The 21,893-nt window shown below is 36.5% G+C and overlaps 1 protein-coding gene across 4 annotated transcripts in view; it reads right to left on the bottom strand.

The window, feature by feature from the left end:
- Window positions 1-3,519: 3,519 nt before the first annotated feature.
- The window catches only part of LOC118161432 (sodium channel protein type 5 subunit alpha-like), a 41,766-nt gene continuing 23,392 nt past the window's right edge, over window positions 3,520-21,893 (bottom strand). For all 4 annotated transcript variants that reach the window (XM_035316782.1, XM_035316784.1, XM_035316785.1 and 1 more), the window contains exons 15-28: window positions 21,543-21,743; window positions 20,122-20,475; window positions 17,913-18,347; window positions 16,823-16,969; window positions 15,550-15,670; window positions 12,968-13,122; window positions 12,160-12,333; window positions 11,813-11,920; window positions 10,938-11,216; window positions 10,320-10,373; window positions 8,407-8,544; window positions 7,694-7,798; window positions 7,029-7,299; window positions 3,520-5,351 (exon numbers count right to left, since the gene is read on the bottom strand). In XM_035316782.1, coding sequence (XP_035172673.1) covers window positions 4,156-5,351; window positions 7,029-7,299; window positions 7,694-7,798; window positions 8,407-8,544; window positions 10,320-10,373; window positions 10,938-11,216; window positions 11,813-11,920; window positions 12,160-12,333; window positions 12,968-13,122; window positions 15,550-15,670; window positions 16,823-16,969; window positions 17,913-18,347; window positions 20,122-20,475; window positions 21,543-21,743 — 3,738 coding nt within the window. In that variant the 3' untranslated portion in view covers window positions 3,520-4,155. The remainder of the gene's footprint in view (window positions 5,352-7,028; window positions 7,300-7,693; window positions 7,799-8,406; window positions 8,545-10,319; window positions 10,374-10,937; window positions 11,217-11,812; window positions 11,921-12,159; window positions 12,334-12,967; window positions 13,123-15,549; window positions 15,671-16,822; window positions 16,970-17,912; window positions 18,348-20,121; window positions 20,476-21,542; window positions 21,744-21,893) is intronic.

Genomic DNA, 21,893 nt, shown 5'->3' with positions numbered 1-21,893 from the left:
ATCATACTAGGCTTCCAGGCTTCTTTCTAAACCTTTCTAATCCCCTGTCATAGAAGCCGTTTAGTTCTTGTTTGTTTCATATGAATCTTTCCTGAGCATCATTAACTAATGCATGCATGGGTGCAGATGAGACCTCATCCATGCTTTTCCATTGCATTAACACTTCCTGGACTCCACTATTCAGGTTATAGATAAAATATTGCTAAAACCAATAGATCTGTGCAAGAGATCTTTCACAAGGTGAACAGGAGCAGTTTTCCCTTTGCAAATAGCACAGCTGTAAGTGCAGATTGCCTCTGTATTAACTACAGGTCCCCATCAGACACAGTTTTATCAGAATACCAATGGACAAGATCTGCCACTTCTTTCTCAGTAAACAGATTTCAAACCTATTTTATTCTTTTTTTCCACTTATCTTAAAGTCTTACATTATTTTTCCTTCAAAATGTGTTGTAAAACCCTGGAATATACTCAGTTCAGAAGAACTGCTTGAGTTGCTTTTTTTTTTTTTTTTTTTTTTTTTTTTTTTACCTCCTTTTCAAATATAAGTATTATATTTGGGTTTAGTTTTGTTTATTTCTTCCTCCTGTTGTCTTTCCTGATTTGACACATTCCCACAAAATCCTTGCTGAGAAATCTGCAGTCCCATGTGCCAGCTCTCAGCAGTATTTCTGAACAGGGATTACTGGCCCTGATTGCTTTAATTCTCTCCTGTGTTCATCCACAGATGTACTCACATTTCCGTTCAAACACTTCCTGTTAGACAAGGAAAAAGTAATCTCATGCTGAATATCGTCTTCATTAAAAAGTGAGAGAGAATATTTACCTGGTCTTTAACACAGAGACAGAGAGATTATCTTTAACTAATGTTGTCCAAAAAGTCATCCATGTCCCACTCCAAGACAATCCCACATCTTAATTTTTTGTTCATGTTCCTCATCATAGCTGATGAGTTATTTATTATTGCCTCAGATTTCTATCCATGATTTAATTCTCTTTTACACTGGAAATTCTTACCCGTTTCATTTTCCGACCATTAAGGTGCAGCTTTCTCTTTGGACAACCCTTTCTCCCACACCCTCTAAACTCTCTGTTTCTTGCTAACACTCTTTTTAAGACCTTTATTTTTTTTAGGTTTCAGTCTCTATATTTGGGGTAGAGTAGAGCCCCCAACTTCTCTTGCACTTTGAGTATGTCATTTTGATCTAAAACCACTAGGAGGAAGCGTTCAACAAGTTTCACCAGCCTTAACTGGTAATTTTATGAAATTCCAATTGTTCTGAGTAGGAATCCACGGCCCTGCTGGGTCACACTTCCCTTGAAAATGTCAAGGCACATAGTCCCTTGAAGAAATTTGCAACTATTCACCTTTCAGTCAGACCGGCTCCACTGCTTCTGATGCATCACTGTTTCACAACCTCATCCTCTGAAGAACAGAAGACACTTCTAATTTTCAGGGCCATTTTCTTACATGCTACTTTATTTGTATTTTAAATGCCTTTCTCCCTGGTATGTATTTTCCCACCTGCTTTATATACTGAGAGTTATGCTGTGTCCTCTCAGCTGTTATTTCTAAATTGAACAAAGCAAAATTGGATCTCTTTTCATAACACAGAATGCTATCCATTCTTGTATTGCTACTCTGCACTTAATCCAGTTTTAATTCATAGCAGTTAAATTGTGAAGGTCTCTGGCAAATGGAAATAAAAAAAAAAAAAAATCTTTGCTTTAAAGTGCAATTTAGCTCCATGGATTTTCCCAAGTAGCTGAGAGACACTGAACTGGATGGTCAGTGTGGTGCCATTAGTAATGGTAAGTGGTAAAGTCACTCTAGCTTAAACTACAGATCCTGATTTTTACTGAAGAAAACAGCATTTTTTTTTTTTAAATGGTGTTGTTAGTTCCGCATAGTCTTTTTTTTTTTTTTTTCTCTAACTCTTCTGATCGGGGTGCAAGTATTCAGTTCCATTCCAAGCCTTTCCATTACTTTTATTTCCTGTTAAAAATGTTTGTCCTTTAGGTAGTGAGATCAAGCCCACTACAGATAGGTGCAGTTCTTCTATATTTAATTTTATTAATCAATATTTACTTGTTTATTTTAATTTTAAGTGTGAGGGAATAGAGTTTCCTTTGTATTAATCACACAGAGCTGTTGACTTTTCTGGTATAAAGCAGATTCACAGTGCACTTATCTTCAAATTTGAGGGACTATTAGTCAAAACTTTTAAAGGTGTTACAATGTTAGGAGAAGCTAAAAAAACACCACAGAGAAAATGAAAATTAAAAGGTATTATAAATATTTATTTGCAAGCAGTTTTCAGATAGCCTTAACTGAAAACAGAATCTCATTAAGTATTTATAGTGAAAGAGAATTTGTGTCCAAAGAGCTCACAATCTGAAGAGGTGAAAAAGGTAGAAAAGGAAGGCAACACAGCACAGAATATAATGTTACCATGTAGAGAAGGGGTGTTGAAGAGAGTGAGCAACTTGCTGCAGGTCATAAGCGGAGTGTACAGCAAGTACCACTCAGCTGCAAAACCCAGTTTCTTCTCTGGCTGGAGAAAAGCTCACCTGAATCTTGCCAGAACCTGACAAACCCAGCAGTGACTGCATGACTACAACTATGTGACAAAGAGAAACAAAAAACCTCTTCTACTGACGTGCTTGTAACGTGTCTGAAATTTAAATAAATTAAAATGTCAAGGGTAATTTATGACTATGTCTAGTGCATGACAAAGGATAACACGACAGTCATGAGACAGCAAAGTACATCAGCTAAAAGTATTTAAAAGTACTTGTGCAAGGGACAAAAGACCGCATACTGTTTGGACATGTGCTTTTCTGAGAAATTCAGGCTAGTAAGGAAATGAAGGACAAAGACCTCTGTAAGGAAAAAATTGGTGAAGATCATGAGAGACCATGTGCACTCTTAATTTCACGAGAAGCAACATTTGATTACATCTATATTCTCGTGTTAATCCCAGACTCAAATGCTTCAACCCAAATTTCCTAATTGTCCACATTACTTGTATTCTGTTTTCTTTAACCTGTGCAGGGGTAAGGAAACTGTTCCTTCAATCAGAGAAGCAACAGCAGAAGGGGGAGAGGCTCCTGCCACCAACTGGACACATCTTCCTCAGGTGAAGGCTTCACACTGTGGCCTTGGATAATGCTCACCACCATGACCAAGGACAGCTCAGATGGTGCCCACAGGGCACTCCCCATCTGAGTCTCTGTCTAAGGGAGTGGTTGAGGTGATGCTGTCAATTTCCCCTCAGTGGAAATGCTTATTTGTGTTTCTCTTCTCTACCTCATTGACAAGAATGAACCTTAGCATGGCATTTAACCATCCTGTCAAGTTTGAGGAAAGCATGTCACAAACACAATTTGTTAGGGAGTGACTGATAGGAAGACACATTGCACGGCTGCCTTTGCCTTGCTGCCAGAAGAAAACAGATTAAAAAACAGTCCTCCTGGATAAAATGTAAAACAAGGTTTAACTCAGTTCAGTACAACTTCTAGAATATTAAGAATTGTATTTATTATTTCATTAAGCTGCAGTGACACAACTACATTAGCATACATGCCATGACATTCTGTAGACTGATCACATTGGAGGAAGTCCACTACACTGTGGCGTATCTGTATCGTATCATGCAGTGGCTATATTCATGGTACATCAGTCCCCAAACATTATAAAATCAGCAGCCATTTACTTAACAGATCTGTAATGAAAGTATCAAATAGTATCAAATAGTTTCAGCTCCTCTTCCTTATGTAATTTATATGAACAATGATATTCTTTTTCTGTTCTCTGGTAGATCTGTTGCTGCTTGAGCATCTCTCTGCCCCTTGGGACAGGTCCCTAAAATACAGCAGGTGTGACGTCAGATGTGACAATATCTGCCACTGCTGTGAACACACCACTGTGGGAGATGCTTTTCAAAGCATGTTTTTCTGCATATGTAAATACACTACAAAGCTGAAAATAGCAAAATCAAAGGCTAAAACTTTGCTGCTAGCATACTTAACCATGGCTAATTTATCATGATCATCTTTTTCAGTTCAAGTTTAATGGGAAAGGCTGCCTCAGCTGATGTGTATTTGCAATATTAGCTTCTCTGAATAGTTCTTCCTAATATTGTCATTGATGACCTATTTAATGTCTGGGGATTGTTGCTGACCTGTAAGTTCATTCTCAACCATCAGATTGCCACTACTGGCTCTTGTGACACTGTCATATGATGGAGGAAAGGATGCTGAGGAAGAAGTTTCAGACTTTTCAAGATTCCTGCCATAGTTTTCACTCATCATAGATGCAATAAGTCCTTCTTTTTCCGGAGCAGCATCTGCAAGAGCGTCACCGCTGTAAGTTCTGTGATGGTACAAGTAAGAAGCATGCTTGATGGAGCGCTGGAGCAAATGACTCCTGTAGGCACGCTGGATGACAGTGGCAGAAGCTTCCTCTTGTCTGTGTCTGAGTGTAGTAGAAATTGGCTCATAGGATTTTTTAGATGGATTGACAGACATGAACTTCTCCTCCATTTGTACTTTTAGTGTATCCATCTCTCCAGAATCTCCTAACACTCGTTTGGTAAAAGCAAACAAGATATCCAGGCAGTGGATCCTGTCTCCACTGACCATGGGCAGGTCCATTGCTATGAGTTCAATTTTGTTTGGTTTTGGTACACGTAAAGGTTCAGCCAGAGCATCTGCAAAGTCTGAAAGTGCAGAGAAAGTTATGAACTGAGTTGCTTCAGGGTCAAACTTCTCCCAGATTTCATAAAAGATGTCAAAGTCATCTTCCCCTAAAGGCTCTGTACTTTCCTCAGTAGCAGCATTGAAGTTCTCCAGAATAACAGCTATATACATGTTTACAACAATGAGAAATGATATAATGATGTAACTCACAAAATAAATAATTCCTATGGCAGGTTTACCACATTCACCTACTCTACCTCTTACATTTGGATCACAAAACGGTGGCCCAGTGTTTAAAATGGGACTGAGAAGACCATCCCATCCAGCTGATGTTGTGATTTGGAAGAGACAGAGCATGCTGTTAGCAAAGGTTTGGAAATTGAACATGTCATCAATGCCATCTTCCATCTTCACATAAGCAAAGTTAGCCATGCCAAAAATAGCATAAATGAACATGACTAGAAAAAGCAAGAGGCCAATGTTAAATAGAGCAGGTAAGGACATCATTAAGGCAAAGAGCAGAGTTCGAATTCCTTTGGCAGCCCGTATGAGTCTCAGTATTCGTCCAATCCGAGCCAAGCGAATAACCCTGAAGAGTGTAGGTGGTAAGAAATGTTCGAGTGCTTTACCAATGCCAGAAAGCAGCAAAGCTAAAATAGAAAGGATAATAACTGGTTAGAATATCACATTTTTGCTTAACTAGTTATAGGATGAAATGATAATATCTATGCAGTTGGAAAATATATGATGTGTGTGCTAACAGCATAGCATAACAACCATTAATAGCAGTTAGAGCTGAAAAAAACAGCTGTAGAAACGAAGCATTATGAGATACATTCTTCAGCCATGAGAAGACAGCATTTGTTGCACAAAGGATGGCAGGCACTTTTCTATGTACTACTTTAAAAATCTGTATCTGTCAACATTTGTTGATTGATGGTTTTCTTTGACACTGGTTGCATGAATTCTTCAGCAGGTGCAGGTTACTTTCTGATTTGATTATCAAATACTGAAACTATAGAAAGGTGGGTGTCAGTCTCTTTTGTCAGGTGACAAGTGATAAAACATGAAGAAATGGCCTAAAGTTGCACCAAGGGAGGTTTAGATTACACACCATGAAGAAAGAGTGGTTAGGCATTGGAACAGGCTGCCCAGGGAGGTGATGGAGTTACCATCCCTGGCGGTATTTAAGAGACCTTTGGATGTGATGCTTAGGGACATGGTTTCATATTGGACATGGTAGTGTTATGTGATGGTTGTACTTGATGATATCATGGGTCTTTTCCAACCAAAATGATTCTATGATTCTATAAAGCTAAACTAAGAAAACAAGATATATAGTCATGGCTATCACTTAGAAAACATAGTCAAGATACGTATAAGCAAAACCAGCAAGGAGCATCAAAGTAGTGCTTACCACTGGCATGTAGTTCATTCAGGGACATAGACGGATGTTATTTTGTCATTAGTTTTCATGAAACCTGACAGACCTAGTAGCTCTAGAAGCAGAGGCTGGCTCTTCTAGGTTTAGATATTTTGGATACATTTTTCAGAATTTCCATTCCAGAAACTTCACTTTCTAAGGAAGAGCTATATTCTTATTGCCACACAAAGCATGATTAATGATAATGAAACTAAATATTTTTCTTCCTCAAAATGCCTTCTGCTATTTTGGCATTACTGAGCCTTGGAATAGTTAAATTGGCAGAAGAGATTTTTACACTATTCTTCCATTGCAATCCCTTCTAATTAAAGCTATTACATTTGGGTTGTTCTCTTCTATCCCATTACACGGTTTGGGCCCTTAATTTCAGTCATCTATGCCTCAGTTTCTGGAAACTGAATTCCAGAGTCTATAATATAACTCCAGTCTTCATATTCTCTTTTATTTCCATTCTCTGTTAAAACACAGGTAGCAAAAAGCTGCATTTTTTAACTGACCAAAGATTTTGTAGTTGGCACTAAAACTAACAATGGAAATCATCACGTAATAGAGTACCAGTATGCTAATTCTGTTTCTCATACTGAGAAACAACATAAATAACTGTCGTGAAAGATTTTATATAAGAGAGCCTTCATTAAAAAAAAAAAAAAAATCCAAGAAAATAGTAGGAATTAAAAATATATAATTTCATGTTATTTGAATGTAATTATGTTTTTTTTCTTTTTTTTTTTTTTTATGACCATGCAGTTCTTTTTACTGAACACTTTACAGTATTCTGATTTCCATTTCAACTTCTGTTTGCAGTTTATACAATTTAAGTATTTTTTTCTGAAAAGATTTATGATTGATTTAGTAAAGAATTTGCCAGCCCAGTTTAACTCACCAAGAAGTGACATGATCACAACAACTATATCAAATATGTTCCAGGCATTCGAGAAATAGTACTGCCTCAGGGCCACCAATTTCACTACGCATTCAGCAGTAAAGATAGCAACGAAGAGTATATTGATCTTGTTAAGAATGTTAGTCTTCGTTTCACTTTGGTCATAGGTTTCCACCATCATAGTGATCATATTAAGGCAGATGAGAATCATGATGACGACATCAAAGGCTTCACGTGTTACAACGTCAAAAAGGAACCCTTGGTATCTATTCTAGAAGAAGACAAATACAACCGGCATCAGTTATGAAAGTAGGGAGTACTCTTCTGTACATGATTTCTAAATAGCACAATTTTTTATATTGTTAAGTCTCTTAACTATGATAGAGAAATTTAAGAAAGGATGAAAACTACTTCCCATCCTGACGTTTAATCAGTTCCAAACTGAATATAAAACTCAATGATATTTATGCAGAGAACATAAATATTTAACTTCTAGAATATTTCATTACAACCTTTTGGTACAGAATTTGTTTTAAAGTACCATCTGAATATCAATGTAAAGACTGTATATATAATTTATATTCAATATATAAAATATGCACATTTAACTGAATTAAATTAATTTCACAATGAATTTTCCTTTTGGGGAATTCAGACATTCTTACCAGTGGTCTTGGAATGGGTTTTTGAGGTTTCTTGGATCCCAACTTTTTCATTGCATTGTAATATTTTTTCTGTTCTTCTGTCATAAAGATATCTTCCCCACCTAAGTATATAAAGAAATGTCACCGTTACTTGGTGAGAAAGCAGCACTATTGTAGTCATGATGTCCATATTACTGAAAACTAACATTTCTGTTTCACATTTTGCTGGTACTATTTCTCTTCATGATTTGTAACTGGATCAAAAAAAGAAAAGCAGAGTGGCATAAACCTTACATTCACAGATCAGAAGGTCTGGGGTGAAGCCTAAGTAGCTCAGAAAGCATGAAAAGAAAGTTACTGAAAGTAACTGTTTCCCTGGATTCCCACACTCTGTTCTTATTGAACATCCAAAATACTTATTAGAGTATCTGTCCTAGACTACTCTCTTAGAAAAACGTTTGAGTGCCAAGACAAGGAGCAGTATTTTAAGTGGCTGAAGAGCAGATGTCATTGCCTTTGAAATGTTGGGAATGAGCTGGGTGTTCAGGCTCTAGGGGAAAAGAAAGGAGGAAGAACCTCACCCTGCGTGCTACTTCTGCTAACTTCATGACTAACGCTCTAGTAAATGCCAACAAAAGTTTTAGGTATTATGTAGAGTTATTATGACCTTGTTCTCTAAAAGCAGAATTGCTGGAGATATAGTAGGTGCCCGGGAGCACAACCAATATACTTATCTTTTTCTTTTGTTGGTTGAAATTGTCAATAATAACACCAACAAAGAGATTCAGGGTAAAGAAAGATCCAAAGATGATGAAGTTCACAAAGTAGAGATACATAAATAAACTGTGCTCCATTTGTGGCTGTTCATTTTTCTGCAGGAATGAAAAGCAACAAGAAACATGACCGATAACAACATAGGCCTAATTCAGAATAATCTTCATTCTGCAGATCCTCTCACAAATTGCTTCCAGGAGGAACTAAAGTTTACAGTTTTAATGCTAGTTCTAACAAAATTAATACAGTTTAAAACTATCAATACTGTATACTGTGAAATACTGTATATATATGATACTTGTGGAAAGGGCATGAATAATGGAAGAAAGTAACATTTATACTGTGACTATTAGATGCTGCAAAATTCTAGGACTTTAGAGAAAACAATGGGATATTTTTGCTCATGTTGACTACTATCCTTTTTGAAACTAAACACAATCCTTATGAAATTATATGCCAAGAGCAATGCTTGGGAGAAAATTAACAAGAAAATATGGCTTAAAGTAATGGTACCACAAAGTGTTAATACTATAAGAGTTTGTTAATTTGATTTCTTTCACAATGCTTATGTAGTTTCTGGCTAGATCATTGCAGACAAGGATAATTTAATTCTATCTGATATTGAATGTATTTGCATTGAAAAACTTTTAGAACTAATCATATTCTTTGACTAATGGTGAATAAGGTTAGTTTTGTTTTAAATTTCTTTTTGCACAAAAGCTATTTTTTTTCCTTTTCAGACATTACTTACAATCTTACCATTTGCACTTGATTAAGGCCCCACTAAAGTCAACTGAAACAGTTCCTGAATTGGACATGCTTGACATTATTTTTGCAAACATTTAAGAAGTATTAGTTCAGCTTCTTCCAATAGGAATGGGAGCTGTAAAATGCTTAGTACTCGAAAAGTCAGGCAAATCATTTAGAATTCTAGGTTCTTGGCATTAAAAATGTTTGCCTAGGTGTGGTTTTTATTTCTTAGCAAAACAAAGAAACAAACAAACAAAAACTTTTATGGCTATTATGGATAAAAATAATGCCAAAACAAGAAAAACAGTTTTTCTGATCAAAACACAAAAAAATATATATTCATATATGGCTACTTTAAAAATTATTTGATTCCTATGAATTCATGATCAAATCAAGATAGTGTCTTGATTTCAAATTCTTTGCCTCCAATGACTTACCACCTTGCTCTGTACATCATTGGATGATACTTATGATAAGTCAGCAAATGTTACTGGCAACAAGTAGACAAAATGGTACTTGTGGTGATGCCTGACGATGTATATCAGATGATTGCTTATCCACAATAGCATGATTCTTGATGAAGTTTGGTTTTGTATTTTAAACTAGGTCACTGTAGAATATTTGGTTTTACTCCAAGTTTGAGTTTCATAATGGGTGATGTGAAAGGTAGGTGCCTCCGTGTGAGTGGGGACTTGGAAGTCCCCTGACGGCTGACAGACATCCAGTTATCAGGATGGTCAGTACAGTCTAAAGAGGTGCTCAGCTGACCAGTACAGAGAGCCAGTGAGCTGAAATGCTCCCTAGATCTCTCTGAGCCTACTGACTAGATCTCCATGAAGCTCAGGGGAGACTTGGAGGTGAACTCACATGGAGAGTTTACGTTATATATAACTGCATTTAGGTATGTGAATCTGGAGTTGAATCTCTCTTCCCATGATAACAAATCAGCATTAAGCTACTGTGAGTCATTCACAGATAAAATATTTACATCAGCTGATAAAAGGAATTAGTGGAAAGCTTTAACACAGACAAACAGCAGGCCGCAAAGTGTAAAATCACCATGCTGTTGCAGAAACACATAGAGGTGCTTAACAGAAAATGAAGTTTGTAGGTGGCAACTGACCTCTCGTGAATCTACTGCCGCATACATGATGTCCATCCACCCTTTAAATGTTGCCTAGAATGAGAGATTATAGAAAATGTGTTGAACTTTTAGGGTAAACTCTTCTTACCATTTTATATATCCAAATGACATCAAATGGGGAAAGAGACTCTGCTGTTGTCATAAACACATAACACCAAACTGACTTCAGGGAAACTTGCCACTGTTATATGTGACATCCTCAGCCCATACAGGATCAGAAAGCTTGTCAGGATGGGACAGACCATGTTGTCTTAAGATCCTGCCAGGGCAAACCTTCACAGACCTGCTTTATTTTCCAAGGTTAAACTGGTGGCTGGAACTGTACTCATCCATCTCATGCTTACTTTATCACCTAGAAAAGCACCTTTACACTTTATCACCTAGAAAAGGTGGGTTCCAGTTGTCCATATATAACAGTACCTCCCCTTTTTCCATTTGCATGAGCTAACAGCACTGGTCTTTGAGCAGCCAGCTATGAGGGAAGAGCAGGCTGTGTTAGATCTCTCCTTTCTATCATCCACTGAGATGAGTTAGGAGTTGGCAGGAGGTTGAGTTCATCTGACATGGCATTGGCAAGTGAAGGTAAGCAGCACTTACCACCTGAAGAAGAGCCAGGTAGCCAGAGCCAACATTATCGAAGTTGACTTTAACATTGACCCAGAATATTTTTCCTGTGTTATTATACATTTTGCAGTCTGTGAAGTCATTGACTGAAGTATTCAATACTGAATTTTCTTCTGTCATATTGACACATTTCCCAAACTTCCCAGCAAACAGGTTCACCCCCATGATGCTAAAGATGAGCCAAAAGATGAGGCAGACAAGCAGAACATTCATGATGGAAGGGATGGCTCCTATGAGGGCATTGACCACCACCTTGCATGAAATGGCAGAGCAAAATACATGTAGTTAAACAAAGATGTTGTGAAAAAACAAACAGTCAATTAGTCATCTCAGCAAACAGAAATCTAACATTTTCCACGTAAATATTGGTCACAGCTGACATGGGTACCTTGAACAAAGACTCATAGCTGCATAGTATCTCTTAGGCAGAGACAGTCTAAATCTTTTGTAAATCAGTCCAATAAAAACTTGCAGAATGGAAAGGATTCTTTCCTCTAAATTAGCTTTCCATGACCATTTAAGAATGAAAACTGTGCTCAAAGTTCTTATTTTCTTTTATTTTGGGTTATCTCAGGAGGACAAGAAGACAGAATGACTGAGCAGCAAAGAAACAAAGTTCTGCCCAGCCTCGTTTTAGTTTCAACAGCATTTGGGATTGATCACTTGAACAAAATCTGTAAGGAGCAGCCAAGTATAGAGGAGCATAGAAAAGGTGCTGTTTAAAAACTCATTTTTATAAATCCTAAACTTAACTTGGTGCACACATATGAACCTCATAAATGCACAGTGTTATGATTCCATTACATGCTTATTAGTGCTGTTAGGCATTAATTTGTATTCAGTCTTACCCTCATCCCCTCAAATCTTGACAATGCTCTTAAGGGTCTCAGAGCTCGGAGAGTCCTAAGAGATTTCACAGCATCAAATGAGCTCCCTAAGAGATTTATTAAAGAGACCTGAATGGAGAGATAAAATAAAGTATTAGCAACCTTTGGTGTCTGCTTTTTTTATTCCTTTTTAAAAACAACAACAACAACAACAAAAACATTTTCAGTGCCCGGAGTGCAATATCCTGAAGCCATCATTACTGGAGGTGAAAGCATCTTTTTTAATTTCACAGCCAGAAAAGAATCAGTGATTCTGCTGCTAAGTCCTGCATCGGGACCTGCGTAGAAATGCTGACGGCAGAACTCACATCTACTATAAGGAAGTCAAGCCAGCACCAGGCATTGGTGAAATACTTCTTGAAGCCATAAGCCACCCATTTCAGGAGCATCTCCAGGACAAAGATGAAAGTGAACATTTTGTCAAGAAATGACAACATAGCTTTAATGCGTTTTCTCTCATTTATATGGATGTCTTCAAATGCCTGAAATCAAAATATACGAATAAGTTTTAAAAGTCAGAGACAAGCTTTAAAAAATGAAAGTCTACAATCAATAAGACCTCTTCATCATTCAATATTGAATTTATGCAGATGTGAACCCCATCTTTTGCTCAGAAGCATGCCAGCTAATAAGCTTGTAATTCTTCCTGTCCCTTCTCTTTCTTTTTTCTCTATGTTGTACACCTCTGTGGACACATACGGAACATGCACACTGGGATCCTAGGAAGAAAGTATATTTTTAGAAATTAATTTCAAGAACTTTATGCTTTCAGGAGAACTAAAGTACTAAATGCCATTTACTTATTTTAATGACATATAAAAAACTTTATATTTCACAACTGCATAAGCCAGAAAAATCCAGTATACAACCAGAATGGGAACAGCTTCTGAGAGCTGCATATTTTTAGCATTGCTCTCTCTATAATTTGTAATAGTATGAATAATAAATTTGCAATTATTACAATAGCAAATAAATGACTGCTCTGAGAAACCTCTTCCTTTCTCTCGTGATGAGTTCAAAGATATACTCCATGTTTTCTGCTGAAAGCAACTTGTCTGGGCACAATTAAAGCTAAAAATGCTCCTAAAGAAATACATGAAATTGTGCTACACAAACCAAGGCTCCACTGCTCAGAAGAATCATGAATATGATAAAGGATTCAAACCAGGAATGTTCAACAATTTGGTAGCAGGTTTTTCTCAGATTCCACCATGTTTGTCCTCCAAAGTTTAGGGCACTACCCTTATAACAACGAAAGTATCGAACACAACCTGAAAGTAAGAGACAGCAATGAATGTATGTAATGAAAATGAATGCAGACAAAGGGCTGCTCAGGAAACTTCTGGGGCAAGGGAAAGTCCAGGGTCAACTTAAACACACCACCTTAGGCTGCTTTTCACGTTTTGCCATGAGAAAAAAAAAAAGTAAGGAAACATAATTTTGTTTTCCGCTTAAATGCTATTTATTTCTGGTATGCCAGAACAAAAAAGCTAAGAGGCAAAGAAGATGCACAGTTATCTTTAGTACTGTGGCATCATATCATCTTTCAAATACTGTTCATTTATTTGAATGTATGGAGTAACATATTTTTTATCATATAACCTATAAAAATATATCATATTCTAGCTGGCATATAGGCTCTATAAAAAGAAATATTTATTTTCAAGCTCACCAGATTACTTCTGTGATTTTTAATACTTGTGGAAGGGGAGGTGTTAAATGCTGGTTTTGGATGCTTATTTATTTTTCCAAGGATAGATTCACTTCTGTCAAAATTTTCATTGCTGTGTGCTCTAGAATAACCCATCTTTTCATTATTATGAAAAATGTTAGTGCTTCTGTCATTTCCAAGCATGAAAATCATGTACATCTGTATCTCATATTTGTATCTTATGCAGATATCTTATATAATAATTTATAACTCAAATATATGATAGTATATAAATTGTGAAGAAAAAAAAAAAAAGATTAAAAAGATTATATTTCCTTTAATAATCTCAGTTTCTCCAGTAATATGGAACTGAGATTTGAGATTAGGCAGGGAATGGCACTTGCTCAAGATAGGAACCTTTCTGTGCAGAAATCTGTGTTAGGTACAGATTTGCTACACCTTCAGCTGAGGCCTCTGACAGTTTTGCCATAGCAAGCACACCCCAGCCTGGAACTACAGAGTATGAAACAAGATGTTTCACAGTTCTTCTTTGGAGCAGGGAAAGAAAAATCTTTATTTCTTTTGTTCAAAGAGCTGCATTGAAAAACAATGCCATTTATAAAGTAGTTTTGAAAAAAAAAAATCCTGAATATCAGAAATCTGACATTAGTTTTATTAAAACAATATGCAGACTGCAATGCATATATAGTGAATCTCTCAGGATTTATGATGTATAGCATCTAATAGTAATAACATATTTTAACTACACAGGGAGTGCTTAGCATTCAGGTGCAAAAACCTCTCTAAATTCAAATAGTTTCTACATGCTTCACTGTTATTGATTCAATCCCAAAATTGTGCATTAGAAGTTTCATTGACCCAAAAAGGTCACAGGAAAAAAAAAAAAAAAAAAAAAAAAAAAGGCCAACCCTGCAGAACAGGTCAATGAAGGGATGGGAGTAATTACAGCCAGATTTGATTTATCTGTATTTTGATCAGATAAAATATCCAGGAAGTAGTGCTTGAGTGGGAAGGTAGTGACAAGAGGAAGGCTCTGCCTTTGGGAGCAGGGAAGAAAGCAAGCCCAGAGTGCAGTGGGAGCTGCTGCTAGGCTGCACATATGCAAGGCTGGAAAAGTCCCTCCTTATCATTTTTGATAGAAGGAAGCTTGAAAGGATGGAAAACAATTAAATCAAGGAGAATTTAGATGAATGGATGGAAACGATGGTCAGACAGGCTGATTGGGCAAGCAAAGAGCAAAGTAGAGAGTTGGAGCACTGGCAACAAATGAGCCCACAGCTGACTTTTTAAAGTGTTTTAAAGTTTATTCTCTCCCATCTAATACTGAGAAGACAGTGATTAACCCTGGCTGTCAGTAGTGATAGCTATTGGGAAAAATCTTGAGAGCCATTTCTTTTCTTCTTATAAAAACCACATGCTGTTGTTTCATCTTTGTACGGGAAGATTTCACAAAAGGAGTGAACGCAACCTGCAAGGACGGCTTTTAAAGCTAGATGTTGTACAAAGACTTGATAAGAGATTCCCATGTTATTGTCCTATAGAAACTGACTTTCATCCTAACAGATTCTCTCTGCTTGTTGCACTATTTTTTATTTTTATTTTTTAGTTATTTTTCATACAAGGAAGAAACATCTATCCAGCTGCAAGGCATTAACATATCTGTGTGCCAAATGCTTTACTCCAGTGCCCATTGTCAACTGAGAACTGATCCCCTAAAGTGACTTTGATTCTGTCCAGTAGGGTGGAATTTACCTTGCCTTACTATAATTATCTCCTCTTTTGGGGTCTGGTCTTTGCCACTGCCCAGGTCCCAGTTAGAAGCATTCCCCTCGGTTTTTAAGAAGAGAGAGATTATTTATCAGGTGCCACAATCTCTCCATCTACTAGAGAGAACAATGATTAAGCCATTAGTCGACAACTAAAGTTAAGTGAAATTAATCTCACCCTATCAGCTCGGCATTGTTAGAGAAACAGATTAATTTTGGATAATTCTCACTTTCCAGCCATGCAACCAGGAGAGCCTTACCTTCTGGAAAACACTTTTCTGGAGTCTTCATGTCTTCAGCAAACTCTGGAATCTGCCTCAAAAGATCTTCAGGATTTGTCAGATCCACTGTACTGCCTTCAGAGGAGCTGACACTGTCAAACTACCAAGCAAAATAAGATCAGGTGTTGATTCTTCCTACATTCAGTTCCAAATGAATAAATTCATCCATGAGCAAATAAAATTCAAAATCAAAACTTTAGTACGTACTAATATTTCAAGTAGGGTTAGTAACGGAATGGACTTTGTGACTTTAAAAGCTTTGAAGTAACAATAGGTGCATTTGACCAGGAGCCAAAGTCCTATACTTACAGTTTCTGCATGCATGAACCAGCTTAATAAGCTGTTTAATAAGCTCATAAATTAAAGAGATTTTAACTTGCTTACAAGTGCACATAGTCCTCAAAGATGGATAAGCTTTAGCTGGGTAAAACCCAGAAAAATAGGAAAATGCATTAAACAGGAGAAATAGATAAATATAACCTTCTGTGAGGAACTGAACAGCCATGAGAGTATTTATGAATTAAAAATTGGAATGATATAGCATATTCTTCAGTTCCAAAGCTTTTCCCTGTCCCCTCACACAATATAAAATGAATGACGTGTCATCCATTGGTACCAATGACTTACTCTGTGCTTTTGTTTTTGTTTTTTTATATTTGTCTATTGCTGGAGCAGACATTATTTTCTTGAACATTTCCTTTATTCAAAATTCATCTTAATTTATTTATGAATAACTACTGAATTCAATTTCATAATGAACAACTCATTTCAAGTATTATATTTCTTGAAATTGAGATATTTAGGACACAGACTGACTTGCTGGAATTTCCTACTTTTACGTGGAAATATCTCTCTCCTTTTATGACACAAACACCCTTTTCTTTTGTTTCTCCCCTCCCTCCCTCCCCCCTTTATTTTTTTGAGGACTCTGATTTCAAGAAATGGGAAGTAGCAGAAAATTTTATAAATTATTTATTTGAATCAAATTATTTTGTAGTTTTTCCATTTCTAAAATCTTTATCTTTCTTATACATACATTTTTCTTAAAATCAATATGTAGATACCCAGCATAGGTTCATTGTCATTCACAGAATTCTGGCTCCATCATTAACCAGCCAGACTGGCTACTGCAAGCTCAGTGCCACTGCCGCCACTGAAATCCACTCCAGCAAATCTTTGAACAGAAATGTAGCCAAGCCTGACCAGTATTGGAAAGTCAATGTCATATAAAATCTCTCTCTATATATATTACCTCTTTTTGCTCTGGTGATGGTGGTTCAGCCTTCCTATCTTTTCCTAGGTAAAGCACACTGAATTCTTCAGAGGAAAGTCCTGACCCCTTGCTCCAGCTTCCTGAATTTTTCCCTCTTTCTCCCCTTTGCCTCAGATGATTTTCCTCCTGAAAATAATCTGTGGGTTAGCAAGGTTTTCTTTTTCTTTTTGGGGAGTGGGTAAATTGGAAGGGAAAGAAAGATAAGATGTACACTTAAATTAAAGAGGATTTCTCTGGTCAAAAGTCATAAGATATGATCTTTTCGAGTTTCTGATTTTACCTAAGGATAGAGATGGGGAATTTTTTCCTAATGGCCATGCAGAAAACTGAGGAATTAGTAATTCAGTGAAGTAGTCAAAAGCTGGACCCAGAGACTATGGAAGTGAGTGCATAGGGATTGAGATGGAAACTTCAGGTGGGAAACATTGACACAAGAAAGCAGATATTTTATGGTTAAATCAGAACTGAAAAATAAAATCAGAAAAACAAACAAAATAGGATAGTATATACTATCATGGAAGAAATATGACCTCAATGGAGATAGCCCATACTTCTACCTTGCTCTAATAATTCCTATATGCTATAGACAGCAAGGATGAAAGATAAAGAACGGCCCAAGGCTGTAAGTTTGAATATTACGAATCCATGATAGTGTCTTTTGTGTATTTTTGCTTTGTCATCCAGAAAATAGAAAAATATTTTGCAGTATTTATTTCATGATTAACATATAAAATTCCAAGGACAGAAAGGATTACCACAACTTCCCATGGACAACCCATGAATTCTGTATTTATCCATGCATAACACAGCAAGTCAACCAGGAATTCCTGCAGTAAAGCCAGAAGTTTATGGTCTTTCTTTTAGGGCCATGATTATTTATTTTAAAAGGCTCCAAGCGATCAAGTTACTCTCATTCAAAATATTATTTGTTTCTAACACAAAATTTGGTAACTCTGGAAATGGATCAATGTATGCCACCCTGTTCTGCTAGAGACAGTCTTCCACCATAAATGCATCCTTCAATATATATGCACCTTAGTATGCCAACGTAAACAAAGAAATGTATTACCTGCTTACTGTATTCTGTGTCTGTAAATGTGCTCAGTTTATCATCATCTTCAAAACCATCACTTGTATTCTCTGCCTCAGCAATAGGGACGCAAACAAATACATTGGGATTGGTAATAAAATCTTCAAGCCCTGCACAGTTTTCCCAATTTTTTTCACCCCATTCTTTGCTGTAATTCTCTTTACAATTTTTTCTTTCTTTTCCCAGACCAAGTGGGTTCTGGGCTGTCAATTTGTTTTTCTTTCTGTGTGCTTTCTTTAGATGCCTGAGCTTTCCACAACAGGTGTCCCACGTAACACTCTTCACAAAGTGAAATCCCTTGTTAATCCGAGCAAAGGCAATCCGAAGATTGTTCATCTCTCCATCATCTTCTGCTGTCTGGAGACAGTCAGTACTGAAGGAATTCAGCAGCAGCGCAATGAAAAGGTTGAGGACCTGAAAGTCATTGAAATAATGATAAAATAAAAAGCCTGGAGAATAGCATTAAGAAGTCTAAATAGTAATGTTGAAGAAGACAGATGCTATCAAAGCTCAGTCTTACTGAGCAAACCGAAAGAAAGCAAAAATGAAATGGCTATGACTGATCACATTACAATTGATTAAGTAAATTTCTCTTTCAGAAAGCTTAATATTTTCATGTCCCTCTTCCCCCAAAAGATGTTTAAAATGGCACCTCATTATTTGGCCAAAACAACTTTTCAAAGGTTATAGTAGTAACAAAGACTACAGTCATGGCCAGTCAGTTTAATAATGATTCCTTTTTCAAACTACAATTAAATCAGGTCTCTGTGGACACTTTTCTAAAATTAAATGTAAACTCAGATTCAGGCATGCCAATTCTGTTAATTGTACAACACTGTTGCAAAAATCAGAATTGAATCAAAGTGAGATTTTCTTCCCGTTTTTGAGAACATTTTAAAAGAAATAAATCCAAACACTTTTTTTTCCTTTTATTTTCTTTTCAAGGAATGGGAGAGTAAAACAGGTGGGTTTTTTTTGTTATTGTTGTTAGTTTGGTTGGTTAGTTGTCATGTGTGTGGTTTTTTGTTTTTCTTCAGAATTAGCCTTCTGATGCCATTTGGGATGAAATTTATGCTGCTCAATTTTTGTCATATCAGAAGTGGGCAAATAGCACCACCCTGAGTCATCCAGGAACCTCCACAGGCAGCAGAGAACATTAGACCTCCAGAGACCAATTCACTCCATCTGTCTTAGTTATTCACCTTAGGTTAGAATAAATTTCACTCTTGGATATCTCACTGTTATCTTTCATAATAAGAAAACAAACAAGGAGCATAGGCTAAGTACTTAATTGTTTGACAGTTAACATTATGTTATATGAATATCACTCACAGCATTTCATCACCAAAATAAATCATCAAGGCAAAAAATAGGCAGGACTTTAAACCTGGGGATTTGGGATTCAGCTACAGAACAGATATTTCCTATAAAGCACTACCTAAAGTTAATTCTTCTCAGCAGTTTCTTAAATTAAGGGAAGATGGATACATTAACAATAAGAAGAATGACATGAGAAACAAAGCTAAGAAAAAAACATTTTTATGATCTGGGCAGTAAGAAAGGACTGAAGGGGACTGGGAAGGAAGCTTTCCCCTTAAACCCCAGCATGGGTGCATGAGGCTGTGCAGAGCATGGATCAAGAGCATGGATCCACAGCAGGATCTTCATGGAAGTGATTGGCATAAGCTGTAGCTCTTGCATGTAAATTGACATTCAGAGGGTTCATTTATACAGATGATTAAAGAAAATCCTGATTTTATTGATAGCAGTGTAGATTCTGCAATTTGCTGATAAAGAATTCAATACACTTCTGAATGTTAGAAAAATTAAAAACACACACACACACAAAAAAAAAAGATTTAAATTTGCAGAGAAACTTAAGCATTTAGCTCCATTAATTCATGCAGGTAAGTCATAATACTTCCTGATTATTTACATCCAAATCCCAAGAAGAAAAGTTGTTTCCTGTTTCAAGTTGCACATGGAAAGGTCAAGTGATGTTATGTGCAAAAAAAATACTAAATATGAAAATACAGATAGCAACTCAATGCCAAAAGTTAGAAGAGGCTTTTAGAGACTATAACAGACACAGGTAACTCTTCTACATGTGTTTGGGGGACTACTTTTTGTCAGTAAATTTGACTCTACCATTGATGGGATAAAGAGAATAAAATATTGGAAAACTCACCACTAAATTTCCTATCACCATGACCAGCAGAAAGACAAGAAGGCACAGGGGTTTTTCAGCCACCACCATGCAGTCCCACATAGTTTCAATCCATTCTCCACACAGAATTCGGAAAATGACGAGGAACGAATGGAAGAAGTCCATCATGTGCCAGCGTGGCTTGCCATTTTTGTTTATTTTAAATCTGTTATCTCTATAGTTTGACCCAAAAAGTTGCACTCCTACTATAGCAAAAATAAAAACTATAATTGCCAGGACGAGGGTCAGGTTACTCAGTGCGCCCAGAGAGTTACCAATGATCTTAATAAGAGTGTTTAAAGTTGGCCAGGACTTTGCCAGTTTGAAGACCCTCAGCTGTGGAAAAGCATAAAAAGTTGTGTTAGACATTAGCAAAGATAACCCACCTTTGCACTGTTCAGGCCTGCAAAACTATTCTATAAACGTTCTGAGCTCCTCCATCAATAACATGTTTATGGCACTGTGACACTAACACTTCAAAAAAAAAACAAACAGCAGCATTTATAGATTTTTATTTTTTTTTAACCTGGGCAACATTACAGAGTTAAACTGACAACCTCCTTAAGGAACTGGGTAATAACAATTCCCTCCCTGATAAGGTGTTGGCCCACACAGGCAGTTTCTTACTTGATACAGATTATGTAATCTCCCTGATGAAGATTATGGTGTCCAATTTACATGAAACAAAAATGACCAAAGCTAGGAGACCAGCTCCCACCTTACAAAAAAAAAAAATAATAAATAAATAAAAATAAAAGCATCTTTCTTTCTGTCACACAACTCAAATCAGTCCATAGTTTCCCCAGGGCAGTGGTCAGAGCACCGAACCTGCTGGAGTTCAAGAAGCATTTGGACAATACTCTCAGACACAGGGTCTGATTTTTTGGGCGGTCTTTTGGGGACCCAGGAATTAGACTCAATGATCCTTGTGGGTCCCTTCCATCTTGGGTTATTCTATGATCTATGAATAATCTCTGCTGCAGTTGTGATGGAATGAATTGAAGTAATTGGCATGAAAAACTCCCTATTTTTCTTCATAGTACATGATATGAATACCTTACCATCAGTTCATGTCTATTTTTAAGTATTTTTCCTTTCTAAATCTGTATGCTAACACTTTTTCCTAAGACTACTTGTACTAGTATTTCATTTTCAACTCCTGTTTTGTAACATCTTTACTCTGGAATATTTTTTTCTCTGAATACTTCTTACTATATTGAAAGGAAATATAAATGTCATTAAACTTCAACGCTAATATCACAAGTTTGACAATATGTTTCTTATTGCCACTGATTAGAAAATAAAATAAATCATTTCCTGCCTCCTAACTGCAGACGACAGAACTATTCTCTATCATATTCACAACATAGTGCTTTATACAATGGAGTAAATGTAAGGCTTACCAGTCTGAAAGATCGTAAAACTGACAGGGTTCCTCCTTTTCTTCTCTCTTTCTTGCCTTTGTGTTTGGGTAAACTCAATTCAATTAAACTCAATGTGACAATTATGCTGTCAAAAATATTCCAGGGCTGCTGAAAATAATAATAGGGATCTAGAGCAATGATTTTTAAGATCATTTCTGCAGTGAAGATTCCTGTAAAGACCTGTGACCAAGAAATAGTAGCATCAGCATAAAAGTTGCCGTGAATTTGTCTTACCTTTAGAATACATGTCCAAAAATTTAGTAAACTTCCATGGACAGGCCAACAAAACCTATTTCTATGAACTTTTAATGCACTTCTTATTAAAATGGG

The sequence above is a fragment of the Oxyura jamaicensis genome, chromosome 2, assembly GCF_011077185.1.
Source record: "Oxyura jamaicensis isolate SHBP4307 breed ruddy duck chromosome 2, BPBGC_Ojam_1.0, whole genome shotgun sequence".
Lineage (NCBI taxonomy): Eukaryota > Metazoa > Chordata > Aves > Anseriformes > Anatidae > Oxyura > Oxyura jamaicensis.
This window is presented reverse-complemented; position numbering and strand designations above follow the sequence as displayed.